Source organism: Macaca mulatta, chromosome 11 (assembly GCF_049350105.2).
Source record: "Macaca mulatta isolate MMU2019108-1 chromosome 11, T2T-MMU8v2.0, whole genome shotgun sequence".
NCBI lineage: Eukaryota > Metazoa > Chordata > Mammalia > Primates > Cercopithecidae > Macaca > Macaca mulatta.
The window spans coordinates 112,442,508-112,459,256 of NC_133416.1; the positions used below are offsets into that span (position 1 = coordinate 112,442,508).

At 42.3% G+C, this 16,749-nt stretch overlaps 1 protein-coding gene across 7 annotated transcripts in view; it reads right to left on the reverse strand.

The window, feature by feature from the left end:
• APPL2 (adaptor protein, phosphotyrosine interacting with PH domain and leucine zipper 2) overlaps positions 1–16,749 on the reverse strand; it is a 70,990-nt gene that overhangs the window by 6,551 nt on the left and 47,690 nt on the right. For all 7 annotated transcript variants that reach the window (XM_077954840.1, XM_077954839.1, XM_077954838.1 and 4 more), the window contains 7 exons: positions 16,498–16,686; positions 14,379–14,421; positions 14,239–14,295; positions 14,055–14,143; positions 8,810–8,974; positions 8,591–8,643; positions 7,107–7,281 (listed from right to left, as the gene is read on the reverse strand). In XM_077954840.1, coding sequence (XP_077810966.1) covers positions 7,107–7,281; positions 8,591–8,643; positions 8,810–8,974; positions 14,055–14,143; positions 14,239–14,295; positions 14,379–14,421; positions 16,498–16,686 — 771 coding nt within the window. The remainder of the gene's footprint in view (positions 1–7,106; positions 7,282–8,590; positions 8,644–8,809; positions 8,975–14,054; positions 14,144–14,238; positions 14,296–14,378; positions 14,422–16,497; positions 16,687–16,749) is intronic.

Consider the following 16,749-nt stretch of genomic DNA (forward strand, 5'->3'; position numbering starts at 1 on the left):
GGAATCGCCACACTGTCTTCAACAATGGTTGAACTAATTTACACTCTCACCAACAGTGTAAAAGCGTTCCTATTTCTCCACATCCTCTCCAGCATCTGTTGTTTCCTGACTTTTTAGTGATTGCCATTCTAACTAGTGTGAGATGGTATCTCATTGTGGTTTTGATTTGCATTTCCCTAATGACCAGTGATGATGAGCTTTTTTTCACATTTGTTGTCCACATAAATGTATTCTTTGGAAAAGTGTCTGTTCATATCCTTCACCCACTTTTTGATGGGTTTATTCTTGTAAATGTGTTTAAGTTCTTTATAGATTATGGATATTAGCCCTCTGTCAGATGGATAGCAAAAATTTTCTCCCAGTCTGTATGTTGCCTGTTCACTCTGATGATAGTTTCTTTTGCTGTGCAGAAGCTCTTTAGTTTAATTAGACCCCATTTATCAATTTTGGCTTTTGTTGCCATTGCTTTTGGTGTTTTAGTCATGAACTCTTTGCCCATACCTATGTCCTGAATGGTATTGCCTAGGTTTTCTTCTAGGGATTTTATAGTTTTAGGTCTTACATTTAAATCTTTAATCCATCTTGACTTAATTTTTGTATAAGGTGTTAAAGAAGGGGTCCAGTTTCAGTTTTCTGCATATGGCTAGCCAATTTTCCCAACATCATTTATTAAATAGGGAGTCCTTTCCCCATTGCTTGTTTTTGTCAGGTTTTTCCAAGATCAGATGGTCGTAGATGTGTGTTGTTATTTCTGAGGGCTCTGTTCTGTTCCATTGGTCTATATCTCTGTTTTGGTACCAGTACCATGCTGTTTTGGTTACTGTAGCCTTGTAGTATAGTTTGAAGTCAGGCCGCATGATGCCTCCAGCTTTGTTTTTTTGCTTAGGATTGTCTTGGCTATGTGGGCTCTTTTTTGGTTCCATATGAAATTTAAAGTAGTTTTCTTCTAATTGTTAAGAAAGTCAATGGTAGCTTGATGGGAATAGCACTGTTACTTTGGGCAGCATGGCCATTTTCACAATATTGATTCTTCCTATCCATGAGCATGGCATGTTTTTCCATTTGTGTCCTCTCTTATTTCGTTGAGCAGTGGTTTGTAGTTCTCCTTGAAAAGGTCCTTCACTTCTGTTGTAAGTTGTATTCCCAGGTATTTTATACTCTTAGTTAACAATTGTGAATGGGAGTTCATTCATGATTTGGGCTGTTTGTGTATCATTGGTGTCTAGGAATGCGTGTGATTTTTGCACAGTGATTTTGTATCCTGAGACTGCTGAAGTTGCTTATCAGCTTAAGGAGTTTTGGGGCTGAGATGATGGGGTTTTCTAAATATACAATCATGTCATCTGTAAACAGAGATAATTTACTTTTTCTCTTCCAATTTGAATATCCTTTATTGCTTTCTCTTGCCTGACTGCCCTGGCCAGAACTTCCAATATTATGTTGAATAGGGAGTGCTGAGAGAGGGCATCCTTGTCTTATGCCAATTTTCAAAGGGAGTACTTCCAGTTTTTGCCTATTCAGCATGATATTGGCTGTGGGTTTGTCATAAACAGCTCTTAATATTTTGAGATATGTTCCATCAATACCTAGTTTATTCAGTGTATTTAGCATGAAGGGGTGCTGAATTTTATCAAAGGCCTTTTCAGCATCTATTGAGATAATCGTGGTTTTTGTCATTGGTTCTGTTTATGTGATGGATTACATTTATTGTTTTGCGCATGTTGACTGGCCTTGCATCCCAGGGATGAAGCTGACTTGATCATGGTGGATAAGCTTTTTAATGTGCTGCTGGATTCAGTTTGCTGGTATTTTATTGAGGATTTTCGCATTGATGTTCATCAGGGATACTGCCCTGAAATTTTCTTTTTTTGTTGTGTCTCTGCCAGGTTTTGGTATCAGGATGACGCTGGCTTCATAAAATGAGTTAGGGAGGAGTCCCTCTTTTTCTATTGTTAGGAATACTTTTAGAAGGAATGGTACCAGCTCCTCTTTGTAACTGTGGTAGAATTTGGCTGTGAATCCGTCTGGCCCTGGGCTTTTTTTGGTTGGCAGGCTATTAATTAATGCCTCAATTTCAGAACTTGTTATCGGTCTATTCAGGGATTTGACTTCTTCCTGGTTTAATCTTGGGAGGGTGTATGTGTCCAGGAATTTATCCATTTCTTCTAGATTTTCTAGTTTATTTGTGTAGAGGTGTTTATAGTATTCTCTGTTGGTAGTTTGATTTCTCTGGGATCAGTGGTGATATCCCCTTTAGCATTTTTTATTGTGTCTATTTGATTCTCTCTTTTCTTCTTTATTAGTCTGGTTAGTGGTCTATCAATTTTGTTAATCTTTTAAAAAAACCAGCTCCTGGATTCATTGATTTTTGAAGAGATTTTCGTGTCTCTATCTCCTTCAGTTCTGCTCTGATCTTAGTTATTTCTTGTCTTCTGCTAGCTTTTGAATTTGTTTGCTCTTGCTTCTCTAGTTTTTTTGAGGTGGAGTTTTGCTCTTGTTGCCCAGGCTGGAGTGCAATGGCATGATCTCAGCTTCCTGCAACCTCCACCTCCCTGGGTTCAAGCGATTCTCCTGCTTCAGTCTCTCCAATAGCTGGGATTACAGGCGCCTGTCACCACACCTAGCAAATTTTTTGTATTTTTAGTAGAGACAGGGTTTCATCATGTTGGCCAGGCTGGTCTCGAACTCCTGACTTCAGGTGATCCACCTGCCTCGGCCTCCCAAAGTGTTGGGATTACAGGCATGGGCCACGGTGCCCAACCTAGTTCTTTTAATTGTAATGTTAGGGTGTCGACTTTAGATCCTTCCCACTTTATCCTGTGGGCATTTAGTGCTATAAATTTCCCTCTAAACACTGCTTCAGCTGTGTCCCAGAGATTCTGGTACGTTGTGTCCTTGTTCTCATTGGTTTCAAAGAATTTATTTATTTTTGCCTGAATTTCATTATTTATTTACTCAGTAGTCATTCAGGAGCAGGTTGTTCAGTTTCCATGTAGTTGTGCAGTTTTGAATGACTTTCTTACTCCAGAGTTCTAATTTGATTGCACTGTGGTCTGAGAGACAGTTTGTTGTGATTTCTGTTCTTTTGCATTTACTGAGTAGTATTTTACTTCCAATTATGTGGTCAATTTTAGAATAAGTGCGATGTGGTGCTGAGAAGAATGTATATTCTGTTGATTTGGGATGGAGCGTTCTGTATTTGGTCCAGAGCTGAGTTTAAGTCCTGAATATCCTTGTTAATTTTCTGTCTTGTTTATCTAATATTGACAGTGGGATGTTAAAGTCTCCCAATATTATTGTGTGGGAGTCTACGTTTCTTTGTCGGTCTCTAAGAACTTGCTTTATGAATCTGGGTGCTCCTGTATTAGGTATATATATATTTAGTATAGTTAGCTCTTCTTGTTGCACTGATCCCCTTACCATATGTAATGCCCTTGTCTTTTTTGATCTTTGTTGGTTTCAAGTCTGTTTATCAGAGACTAGGATTTCAGCCCCTGCTTTTTTTTCTTTTGTTTTTTTGCTTTCCATTTGCTTGGTAAATCTTCCTCCTTCCCTTTATTTTGAGCCTATGTGTGTCTTTGCACATGAGATGGGTCTCCTGAATACAGCACACTGATGGGTCTTGCCTCTTTATCCAATGTGCCAGTCTGTGTCTTTTAATTGGGACATTTAGCCTGTTTACATTTAAGGTTAATATTGTTATGTGTGAATGTGACCCGGTCATTATGATGGTAGCTGGTTATTTTGCCTATTAGTTGATGCAGTTTCTTCATAGTGCTGACGGTTTTTACATTTTGGTATGTTTTCACAGTGGCTGGTACTGGCTTTTCCTTTCCATATTTAGTGCTTCCTTCAGGAGCTCTTGTAAGGCAGGTGTGGTGGTGACATCATCCTTCAGCATTTGCTTGTCTGTAAAGGATTTTATTTCTCCTTCGCTTATGAAGCTTAGTTTGGCTGGATATGAAATTCTGGGTTAAAAATTCTTTAAGAATGTTAAATGTGTGCCCCCACTCTTTTCTGGGTTGTAGGGTTTCTGCAGAGAAATCTGCTGTTAGTCTGATGGGTTTCCCTTTGTGGGTAACCTGACCTTTCTCTCTGGCTGCCCTTAACATTTTTTTCTTCATCTCAACCTTGGTGAATCTGACGATTATGTGTCTTGCAGTTGCTCTTCTCGAGGAGTATCTTTGTGGTGTCTTCTGTATTTCCTGAATTTGAATGTTGGCCTGTTTTGCTAGGTTGGGGAAGTTCTCCTGGAGAATATCCTGAAGAGTGTTTCCTAACTTGGTTCCATTCTCCCTGTCACTTTCAGGTACACCAATCAAAAGTAGGTTTGGTCTTTTCACATAGTCCCGTATTTCTTAGAGGCTTTGTTCATTCATTTTCATTCTTTTTTCTCTAATCTTGTCTTCACACTTTTATTTCATTAAGTTAATCTTCAATCTCTGGTATCCTTTCTTCCACCTGATCAGTTTGGCTACTGATACTTGTGTATGCTTCACACAGTTCTCGTGCTGTGTTTTTAATCTCCATCCATAGGCTGTACCCACTGTCTAACCAGTCCCAATGAGATGAGCTAGGTACCTCAGTTGGAAATGCAGAAATCACCTGCCTTCTGCGTTGGTCTCGCTGGGAGCTGCAGACTGGAGCTGTTCCTATTCAGGCATCTTGTCTGAGAATTGATTTTTCTTTTTCAATCTTCTGATTTTCTGTGATTCCACTGCAGGGGTATGTTTACCGTGGTGACATATGCATAGCGTCAGATTTATCATTAATGATGTTTAGTGTCTTCATAACTTTGTGCAGCCATTACCACTATCTAGTCCTAGGACATTTTTATCATCCCAGAGGAAACTTCATCTCCATTAAGAAGTTACTCATTCCTCCTCCCACCCTCTGGCAATCTCCAGTCTGTCTTCTGTCTCTATGGATTTGCCTATTCTGGATATTTCATATAAACAGAACCCTACAGTATGTTGCCTTTTGTATCTGGCTTCCTTCACTTAGCACAATGTTTTCATCATTCATCCATGTTGTAGCACATATCGGTCCTTTGTTCCTTTTTAAGGCCAAATAATATTCCATCATACGTATATACAGGTGGAGTATCCTGTATCTGAAATTGTTTTGGATTTCAGCTTCTTTTTCAGATTTTAGAATACTTGCATTATATTTACCAGGATGAGCATCTCAAAATCCAAAATGCTCCAATGAGCATCTCCTTTGAGCATCAAGTTGGCACTCAAAAAGTTTCAGATTTTGGAACATTTGAGATTTCCCCATTTGGAATGCTCAACTCTACCATATTTTGTTGATCCATTCATTTGCTGTTGGGCATTTGTATTATTTCCACCATTTGGATATCATGAAAAGGACTGCTATGAGCATTTGCGTATTTGTTTGAACACCTGTATTTAATTCTTTTGGGTAACTACCCAGGAGCCCACCAAACTATTTTTTCACAGCAGCTGAACCATTTTATATTCCCACCAGCAATGGGTTCCAGTTTCTTCACATCCTTGTAAACGCTTATTTTCCATTAAATATATATGAGATATATAAATATATATATGAGATATATAAATATATACACATCTATGAGACAGAGTGTGCATGTGCCATCTTGATATGGAGTGACATATCTCATTGTGGATTTGCTTTGCATTTCCTTAATAACACATAGCATCTTTTCATGTGCTCATTGGCCATTTGTATATGATCTTTGGAGAAATGTCTATTTCAAGTCCTTGGTCAATTTTTTAATTGGGTTGTCTTTCTGTTGAGTTTTATAAGAGTTCTTTGTGTATTTTGTGTACTACATCCATATTAGATAGAATTTGTGAATACTTTTTTCCCATTCTGTAGGTTGTCTTTTCATTTTGATGTGCTGTGGTTTTTCACAGTACTTTTACATATATTTTCCTTTGATCTTTTTGGTGGAAATTATTCCAGGACCATTAGGATTATAAGAACCATGAGCCCATTTCTGTAAAAGGTCCAGGACATACTGAAAGAAAAGCTTTAAGTAAATATAAGGTTTTATTAATAAGAACTTAATTCTCAGATGACGTTCATAATAAATGAAAAGAATGGGCTTAATGAATGGAAGCAGCTATATCCTGATTTTTGCTATAGTCCTAGTTACCTTTTTTGAAGCTAACGTTCATTGAGCACTTTTAATGGGCCACTGAACTGTAAATGTTTTACATATATTAGCACATTTATTCCTCATGACATTTATTTCTCATGACAACAGTGGAGGGTGTGAATAGTTATTTTCATTTTACAGCTGAAAAAACTGAGGTACAGAGCCTCCAAAACTTGCTTAAGGTCACATAACTAAGAAATGCTGAAGCCAGGAGTAAACTGAGACATTCTGGCTCTAAAGCAGTGCTGTCCCTGAGAAATGTAATGGAAGCCTTATACGTCATTGAAGCTTTCCCAGCAGCCACATTAAGTGAAAAGTAACACATGAAATTAATTTTACTTAATCTAGTATATATAAAATATTACCAGACACGTGATTAACCTAAAAAATTAGTGAGATGTTTTACATTCTAAATCTTAGAAATTTGGTATGTATTTAACACTGAAAACACATCTCAGTTCAGGCTAGTTATGATGCAGATGCTACCTGTGGCTACTGTATCATACGCCCAGGTTCATAACCAGGACTTTGGTCATATCTGAAACCCAGATCATATTACCTGAAACCCTAAATCATGTAGTTAATATGGCCTGCTCTCTCTGTGAAGGCCAAGTTATTTAGGCAGATTTGGCAGATTTTTTAGTTTTTTTCCCCATTATTTTTATAAATAGTACTCTCAGAAAAAAAACCTTCCATTTTCAAGCTCTGACATACAGAGAATAAGTCTAGTGTGATAGCATCTTGTTGAACAACAGTATTCACTCACCACTGAATTTTTGAAGATACCAGTTCTTGTCTCTAAGGGAGCACTTTCTAGGCTATCTGTCTTATGTAAAAGACACAGCAGGGGCAAAAGCAACAGCAGTCTCTTCATTCCAACACTAACATTTCAGATGGGTGAATTAGCCTTAAAAGGGTTAGCTGAAGCCATAAGAAAGTCTGAAAATAAAACTGAATGTACCTCAAAGATTGACTGGTGACCATCAGATGGGATTCTGTCATGCGGAAGATGTTATGAATAGCCCGAGCAGCCAATACTTGTCTCATCGCTTCATAAATCACTTCGGTAGTGCTGTCTGTTTTAACTGCCATTGATCCCAAAAACCGAACTATAAACATCTGCTGCAAAAGAGAATCTGCAAGACAGCATTTTCCACTCAGGATCTCATTTACTTCCTGCTGCTGTTGATCTGCACACCAGTGTCAGATGTGCTGGTTTTGCCTGCTTTCTGTGGAGGAGCTTCTACCAAAATTTCTCAGTATCGCTTTTATAAGCCCAATATTGCCAAAGCTCTGCCTCTTCCATTGTCTACATTTTGTCAGTTTGTTTGTCAGTTCATTAGACTAAAAAGGCTTTTCTTCATCTATAAAATGAGATGATGGTGGTACCAGATGAACATCCTTCTAATGCTGAAACTCTAGGTGACTACAGTGTACCTTTTCTCTGAAAGAGTGTGTTGACTAGACAATAGAAGATTCATTACTTTGGCCCACTGATAAAGCCCTCTTAGAAAGGAAAAGTCATTTGCAGGATATAAGATCTCATGTTGGGTCTCATGCAATTCATACTTCATGCGTATTACTGAAAGGCAGTGACGATGTTTAGCCTAATGGAAGTAGCACTGGCTGCTGACAGTGGCGCATAACTTGACAAAACTGACTCCCAGCAACCATAACTAGAAGATCAAAGAAGGTTTTTCTTTTCTTTTTTGAGACGGTCTCACTCTGTAGCCCAGGCTGGAGTGCAATGGTGTGATTTCAGCTCACTGCAACCTCCGCCTCCTGGGTTCAAGTGATTCGGACATCTCACCCTCCTGAGTAGATAGGATTACAGGCGCCCATCACCACACCTGGCTAATTTTTGTTTTTTGTTTTTTTTTTGTAGAGACGGGGTCTCACTGTGTTGCCCATGCTGGTCTTGAACTCCTAAGCTCAGGTGATCCACCCGCCTCGGCCTCCAAAAGTGCTGGGATTACAGGCGTGAGCCAGCATGCCAGCCATCAGATATGTTCTTAAGTACATTGTAAGAATGTAAAAAAACCAAACATTTGAATTTGAAAGACCTAAATATCATTCATTTGTGTCATCTTCAAATTCAAGAACAAGTTATTTGTGCTTTTGGTTTTCTAAAATGAAATAGCATATTTCCAATTCACCAAGCCTGCATTTGAATGTGATAACAGATTCACATTTCACATTTCTATGCTATGCTACAAAAAGGCTATGGCTAACAGTGAAATAGCTGTAAATGATCTTTCAGCTACCCTTCAGTTTTTATCGAAGACTTGCCTCCATTGCAGATATCTTACTAAACTTTCAGAAAGAACAAATCTTCAATTCATATTCCTAATCGTAGCTCTCTAAAACATGATTTCACATCTTATTTCGATGGCCTTTGTCATTTTGTGCAGGGGAAGGAATAAGAACACCAAACTAGTCACTTACCTTCTGCTTCTGGAAATGACTCATCCTCAGTTTCACCAAAAGGGTTGGTACGCCTAGGGGAATAGCCAGAGTTGAACAAACACGACAGCAGCAGCTAGAAGGGCACTTATCACTTGAACTGGAAGTCAGAATGGCAACAGTCTTTGGTGGTGGAGGGGGACACAAGAGACCTCAAATTTACTTTCAGTTCTCCCAGATATAACCTCTCTCAGTCCATACCTGCTCCCTCTGTTCTGATCAAGGAATTCTGTAGCAGGAAGCACAATATCGAATTGAATCGGCGTTCCAGGCGCTATCAGCTCCTCTGCTTCAGGTAGACTGGCTGTTGCATTGGGAACAATCTTGTCATTTTCATTTTCCATCTCTGAATTTTTCAGGTTCTGGCTGAAGGGGACAAAATCAGTTCCCTTAACCTTATGCTTTTATAATCAAGTGAATACTTGTTGAAGGCTGAGGTAACTTTTATGAATGAAAATACAAGGGGAAAAGATTTAACTCAATCCCTTAATCCATTCTACAAATAAACCTTCTTCAAACTTCATTCATATCCTTGGCTAAAAACCCTCAGACTGCCCCATTTCCTGCAGTTCTCTCTGCTGCACAGCATCCTGCACTGTGCTACTAATTTTCTGTTTGTATCCTTCTCTGTGAGGCAGGTTTTGGAGGGCCTATGCTATAACTAAGTAATATGTATTCTTGCCACATAGTAGGCACTCAAAAATGTTAGCTGAATGGACTAAAGGTCCTGGCTTGGCATTTAATCACAATCTGGCTCTAATTTCCCAAAAGCCTCCATTTCCACTCCTTTAATGCACCCTCTATGAGAGCTGTACCACACATACCATATGCTTTTCCTTATTTCCATCTTCATCTCAATTCTGCTGCTCACCCAACTCTCCCAACCCAGCTCAAATTCTTCCTCATCCACTAGGCCAGCCTGCACCCCTCCTCCCTCCTCTGATTCTTCTAAGTCACAGGCACAGTCTTGCAGCCCTGTGTGCCTCCTGAGCTTCACACTGTGCCCACACTCATTGCTGACATCGTGGCCCATCAAATACCGTGCTCTCTGCAGAGAGATTAATCAGGCACCAACATGTTCTCCTCTAGTCTCAGAATACTGTAATTTAACTTTTCAACATTTAAAAAATCTTTTCTCCCCAGCCAGACTATAAACTCCTTTAAAGGGCAAAGAATATCAACGTATTTTGATTTCTTTCATTGCATGGACCATAGAAAGCTCTCAGTGATCTTTCTGTTCACTGGATATGTCAATATTTTCCTATTTCTCAAACATGTCAATAACTGAATGTAGTGTATCAAACTACTTTACAACAGGTATTTGACAAATGATCATACTTACTGGAATGTGGATTGAAACACTGTACATAGGCTTGTAGACGGTCACTGCAAGGCAAGCCCTTGGAGACCACTTGGTCTGACCTCCATTGTTAACAGAAAAGGAAACTGAGGCCTCTGGAGAAATTAAGCAGTTTTGAAGGCACTCAGTTACCTGGTAGGCAAGCCAGATTAAAAACAGGGTCTCCTTACTGCCAGGGGGAGTGCATCCCCAGGATGTCATACTGCCTCAATAACCCTAAATGGGAGAGTCACATCTGCTGTTTGATCCTGTCTTTAAGAGAGGGCTGTAATATAATAAGTAGTAAGCACTGGAGAAAGCTATGAGTAGAAGCTTCAAGGGGAGAAAGTGAGTCCAAGATTTTGGCTCCCCAGAGAGTCAAAGTGGGGAGATAACAATCAAGATAGGGTGGGGCCAGGTTGTAGAGGGCCCTTATACCATCAGGTGGGGTCTAAACTTGACACAACAGTATAGGGAGCCACCAAAGACTCTGAACATAGGAGTGACATGATGTTAATTTTCACCTGTGATCTCCATGTCACCAGCTCTAATGGACACTTTGCAGTCATCATAATTGACTTAAGGCATCTAACACAGCTGATCTCTCCTTGAACTCTTCTCTCTTGGTTTCTGCTGGTGCCACATTAATTTATAGAGTTTCCTCCTACCTTTCTTGATGTTCCTTTTCAATGTCTTTTGCAGGCTCCTTTTCTACCCTAACTGCTGGAGTTCTTTAGGATTCGGTTGCAGGCTCTGCTTTCCCCTCCCTCTCCTCTCTCCCATAGAGGACCTCATCCACTGCTGTTCAGTGCTGGGAGTCCCCGATTCATACACCCAGCCCAGACGTTTTCTTTGCACTCCACACCTGTATCATCCGTTGACTGCTTGACAACTCATATGGGATGTTTCATAGGCCTCTCATGCTTAACATGTCCAAAACTGAACTCTTCGTCTCTTAAAGAAACACCATCTGCCCAGGTGTTCAGCTCCAACTGGAGTCATCCTTTGATCTGTCCTTTTCTGTTTACGCTTATCCGTCAAGTCCAGTCCCATAGGCTTTACCTCCAGAGTAAGTCCACACCCATCTACTTTTCATCTCTGCCATGATCCTGGTCTAAACCACTACCATCTAATCCTGGGCTGCTGGGATGCCTCCTCACTGGCTCCTGACTTGCTCTGTTCTGTGTTCTCCAGAGCAGCCAGAGCTAACTTTGGAAAATGGAGAGTGGGTATCTCCATCTCCATCACAAACACACAGCTCTCAGAGCCCTTCCACAGCTCCCTGCATGCTTCCTTCATCATCAGTCCCTGCCACCCTCCCCACCACCCCATCATGCCCCATGATCTCCCTCTGCCTGCACTGTCCCGTTACACTGCCTCCTTTCAGTTCCTCAGATATACTAAGCTCTTCTCTATCCTGTTACCTCCACAATTGCTACCAAGAATACACTACCTCTGGCTCTTTGCAAGAGTAGCCGCATCTTGTCTTTTACTTTGCAGCTTGAATATTATCTTCACAGCCAGGCCCTGCACAGGTCTCCTCTTCACCCTCCATGACAGCACCTCATCTCCTTAACGTCGAAGTGCTTCCCTCGTTTTAACTCAGTCTGTGCTTACCTTTTGCCTGTTCTCCCCAGTAATCTCTATGTTTCCTTACCTAGGCCAGCCCTGGGCAAATAGTAGATATTCAAATATTTGTTGAGTAGCTGGATAAATGAATGAACAGTAGATATATAGTAACTGCAGAATGAGGGAAGTCCACATATGATACTTGCTTAGAAGTAAATGGCAGTTTGTTCCCAAGAACACAATTTCTCTGCTTCTTTCCCCCCACTGTCATCAAAACATTGCTTTATTCTTAGTGGGATGACCCTAACAGAGAGAGTAGCCCTCTCCCCACAGCTCTAGGGCCATCTGGCAGCCACATCTGTCCCCCATCCAATCACTGGGCTAATTCAGCCAGCTGGCTAGAGTCATTTTTCTCCCCCAGGGAGTGTTCTGTGTCCCTTCTGTGGGATCCTTTTGGTCTAAGAATGGGATTTGCTTATTCTAGAATAGGGGAGAAAAAAATCAGTTACTGAATAATTAAATATGGGCTGCAAATTGTCTTTTTAGGAAACCTATCACACCTTCTAATTCCGAACCCTCCTAAACTATCCATCAGCACCCTTGAGAGATGGCATATCAGAGCTAGAAGGGTCCTAGGAGGTCAGCTAGTTCCTTGTATGTTACAAGGCTGAGAAGACGAAGGCCCAGAGCATTTACTGACTTACTCAGGGACACCTAGCTGTGTATAACACAAGGCAGAGCTATCCTTAGAACCCATGTCTCTCAACTGCAGGTCTGGTATTCCCTCCACTGTGCGTATCAAACATTTTTGTAACTTTACAAAGCGAAGACATACATTTACCCAGGAGAAGGCTACAGGATTAACCCTCACTGACTGGATGGACTTTAGTTCCACTTCCTTTCATGTAGTATCTACCTTAGAGTTCCATTTCATAAAGCATGCTACTTGTATAAACTGTTAAATCCTTAAGTTACGGTGCTGAAATATTTCTCGGACTTGTTGCCTCTTCCTCCTCTTTTTTTAAAACACTTGTTTAAGTTCTCATGTTCTGCTTCACAGCTACTACTACATCAACATCCTACTGGGTCTTGCACTCTCCCCTTCTTCCCACAACCTGTATCCAATTTATCCTCCTCAGGTGCAGAACAGTCTTCCTAACCCTAGTTCTGACCATTGCCCATTTTCCCAAAACCTTCCGTTTTGTTCCACTGCCTGTAACTCCTAAGCAGGGCACCCAGGTCTTTCCAGTTAGACTCAAACCTATTTTCTGGCCTTACCTTCTCCCATTCCTTCTCAGGCACCCAGTGCCCAGCGTGTGAACACTGGCTCCACACTGCACAGATCCTGGGAAGTTACTTAACCCTGAGTTTTTAATGACTTCCTTCTGGGGTCATTAGATATTTGTAAAAAATGTAATGGGGTTCTTTCTACCATGCCACTAAAAGACGAACACCAAATATAGTCATAATTGTAATTTACCCTTTAATGCCAGGCTTTCATTAGTATGAAAATACAGCCCTCTACCATTTAACCAGATGGAAACTCCCATTAAGACAAAGGGTAGGATTCCTGGAATAAATCCTAAAGCAGAATTCAAAATGAGGAAAGCTGTATGCATGAAAATGTTTGCTCTAAATGATAACAGTAAACGCCGGGGAGATAACCTAAATAATCAATGGTTAATAAATGGTGGAATGGGCCAGGCACAGTGGCTCATGCCTATAATCCCAGCACTTTGGGAGGCCGAGGCGGGTGGATCACTTGAGGTGAGGAGTTCAAGACCAGCATGGCTAACACAGTGAAACCTCATCTCTACTAAAAAGACAAAAATTAGTCAGGTGTGGTCGTGGGCACCTGTAATCCCAGCTACTCGGGAGGATGAGGCAGGAGAATCACCTGAACCCGGGAAGTGGAGGTTGCAGTGAGCCGGGATTACGCCACTGCACTCCAGCCTAGGTGACAGAGTGAGACTCCATCTCAAAAAAAATTAAAAATAAATAAATAAGTAAATAAATAAATGATGGAATAGGGTGTAGTTACTAAAAGGAACAATTCTGAAAAATGTAGAAATAGTTAAAGTATGTGCGAATACAAAATAAATGTATGTATAAAATGATCACCGTATGTGCAGACTTATGGGCATTAATATGGATATATAAAAGGTGATTTTTTTTCCTTATTTTAAAAAAAAAATTTTGCTTTCGTTCAGTTACTTTGTTGAAGCTGACAGAAAATGTGGGGAGAACTCCTGACTAGCAGGCCCCTCCATGCATGTCCTGTTTGCTTGGACTGCAGCAGCACGGCCCAGTGGAAGGGACAGGGCTGCTGACATCAGACAGGCTTGACTCCTAGCTCTACCACTCACAACATGGTGTGAACATGGGCAGATGTTTAACTTTCCCAGCCAGCGTTACTGCTTCTGTTAAACAGGCTGAAAAACATGCCTTGGTTTGTGTGGATTAAGCAACAACTCATTTCATATTCCTAATCCATAATTTGGCTCCACAAAAGCAAGTTTTCCTTTGTCTTTTAGTTACCTGGGGCATGAGCTTTCTTGTTTTTTTCCAAAACTTGTAATGGGAGTCACTGCTTGCAGGGCGGTCTGATTCAACTTGATCGCGACTGCCTAAAAATCCACAGGAAGACACACTCAGTCCCAGGAGGTGGATGCTTACCTTCCAGGTTGAGAAAAGGGCTGAGATGCAGGCGACTGTTAATTACCTCAGGGTTGTCGGTCAGGTAGATCTGTCTGGAGATGTTGTTTATTGCACATATCCACTGTAGAGGACATTAAAAAAGAATACTGAATCCCAAAGTCACCCACCACACTAGGAAAGAAGGATGACAAACAAAATCTTTACCTCTTCATTTTCCTTTCTGCTCTCAGCCTGGAGGATTATTCCCCTGAAACAAAAGCATCTGAGTAATTAAGTACTTCCCCGATCTCAGTGACTGGGGATTATTCTACATAAACTGAACTTAGCTGGGGTGTGGGAGGAAACGGGCCACGAAGGCAGCATGATGAGAGGGAAAGAAAATGGGGTTCCAGGGCCAGGTATAGTGGCTCACGCCTGCAGTCCTAGCACTTTGGGAGGGCGAGGCAGGAGGATGGCTTGAGCCAAGGAATTCGAGACCAGCCTGGGCAACATGGCGAAACCCCCTCTCTACAAAAAATACAAAAATTAGCTGGGCGTGGTGGCGTGTGCCTATAGTCCTAGCTACTAGGCAGGCTGAAGTGGGAGGACTGATTGAGCCCAGGAGGTTGAGGCTGCAGTGAGTGGTGATTGTGCCACTGCACCCCAGCCTGGGTGACAGGGCAAGACCCTATCTCAAAAAAAAAAAAAGAAAAAAAAGAAAACGGGCTTGTAGATCTGGCTCTCCCTGATTCACTGTGTGATCTTGGACAAACACGCCCTTTCCCTGGGCCTCAGCATATTCTTCTATGAAATCAGAAGGTGGGACTCAGATCTTCTAGCCCAAGTCTTTGATTCTACAGTGAGATTCATCTGTCGACCTCCTCTAATGATCCAAGATGACCAGGACTCCAAGCCCAGCCACTCCTCCACCATGCCCAAAGAAGGACTTGGCAGCCCATTCACTCCTTTCCCAGAACTGAAAAGTCTGCATATGGAGGCCTGGGAATAAGGTAACAGTAATACTGCCCTACCTTTGTGGAGGCTTTAACTCTATTTTTTTTTTTGAGACGGAGTTTCGCTCTTGTTGCCCAGGCTGGAGTGCAATGGTGTCATCTCGGCTCACCACAACCTCCGCCTCCTGGGTTCAAGCGATTCTCCTGCCTCAGCCTCCCAAGTAGCTGAGATTACAGGCGCCCACCACCACTAACGCGCCCGGCCAATTTTGTATTTCCAGTAGAGACAGGGTTTCTCCACATCTGGTCATGCTGATCTCAAACTCCCGAGCTCAGGTGATCCCCCCGCCTCAGCCTTCCAAAGTGCTGGGATTTCAGGCGTGAGCCACCGCGCCCGGCCGAGGCTTTACCTCTTTAAAGAGACTCCACATCTGCCGGTTCCCTTGTTCCTCTCATCTGTGGCAGATGGGGCAACATAGATCTTACTTCTATTTTCTATCTGAGGAAAGTGAGGCCCAGAGGAGGTAACTGCAAAGGACCATGATGAGCATCCAGGAATCTCCATTCCCATCACCAAAGCAGGAAGGACGGGGTCTAAAGCTGCTCTGCCAAGCTGGGAGGACAGACATCATCCCAACGCCGTCCCCACCGCGCCCCCCTGCGGTTCACGTCAAATCTTAATAGAATGCAATGCCAGAAGAGCAGCTCTGATGACGGGCAGGGCCACTCCTCTCCCCAGGCAGGTGAACCCTGAAGCCCCTCCATGGGACTCTGAACTCCTTGGGGCAGTTTAAAAACCACTGCTCTGAGAGGGGATCCCACTGGGACGGGATCTACTGTGAACGACCACAGGCTGTGGATCGTTAAAGTACCACCTCTTTGGGGCCCCTCAGGTACACAGGGCGTGTGGGAACAGCATGGCAGCCGCCAATACTGCTGCAGCGGAGTGTACTTCTCACAACTCCCGCTTCTGCTGGAAAAATGGCCTTCTCAGGAAGGTCGTCCTTACCAAAATGCAGTTACCCTCCCCTGCCACAATCCAAACACAAATGCTTCTTTACAACAGGCTAGGAGTCGCTACAGCCTTCTCTCTCTCTCAGAATCTGTGCTAACACGCACGACTTCTGTTGCTGTCTCACACATGTAGGTCATCTCCAAAGCTACAGACAAACCCTCACTTATCTCCATATGGGATAAGACAGGCTGGATCCCTTATGGGTCACGTGGGCTTGTTTAAAGAGAGCAGAAAATCATCCTCCTGAAAGGTAAACAATACCCAGACTGGGGCCTCTCCCACAGAGGGCTGGCACGTAGGAATGAACTAGGAGGCCCCTGGCACGGGTGAAACCACTATACTCGTTCTCCTCCCAAATAAAACGCGTGAGACATACGATTTTCCATTGGGTGTGGTGATCTGGAAGCAGTAGCGCCGGTCTTCGCAATCCACGGCCATTACTGAGCAGTTGTCCAGGTCCTGGATCAAACCTCCAGCCACGGCTCCCCTGGGCTGACACATCAGATTCCCGCCTTGGGTGAAGAAATAAAGCCTCTCCCAGGTGGTAGTGACCAGCCCTGTTTTGCTGTGGGTTGTGTTTTAAAAAGCCCATTAGTACCAGAAAGCACCAGCCGCACCTCTAAGTCTT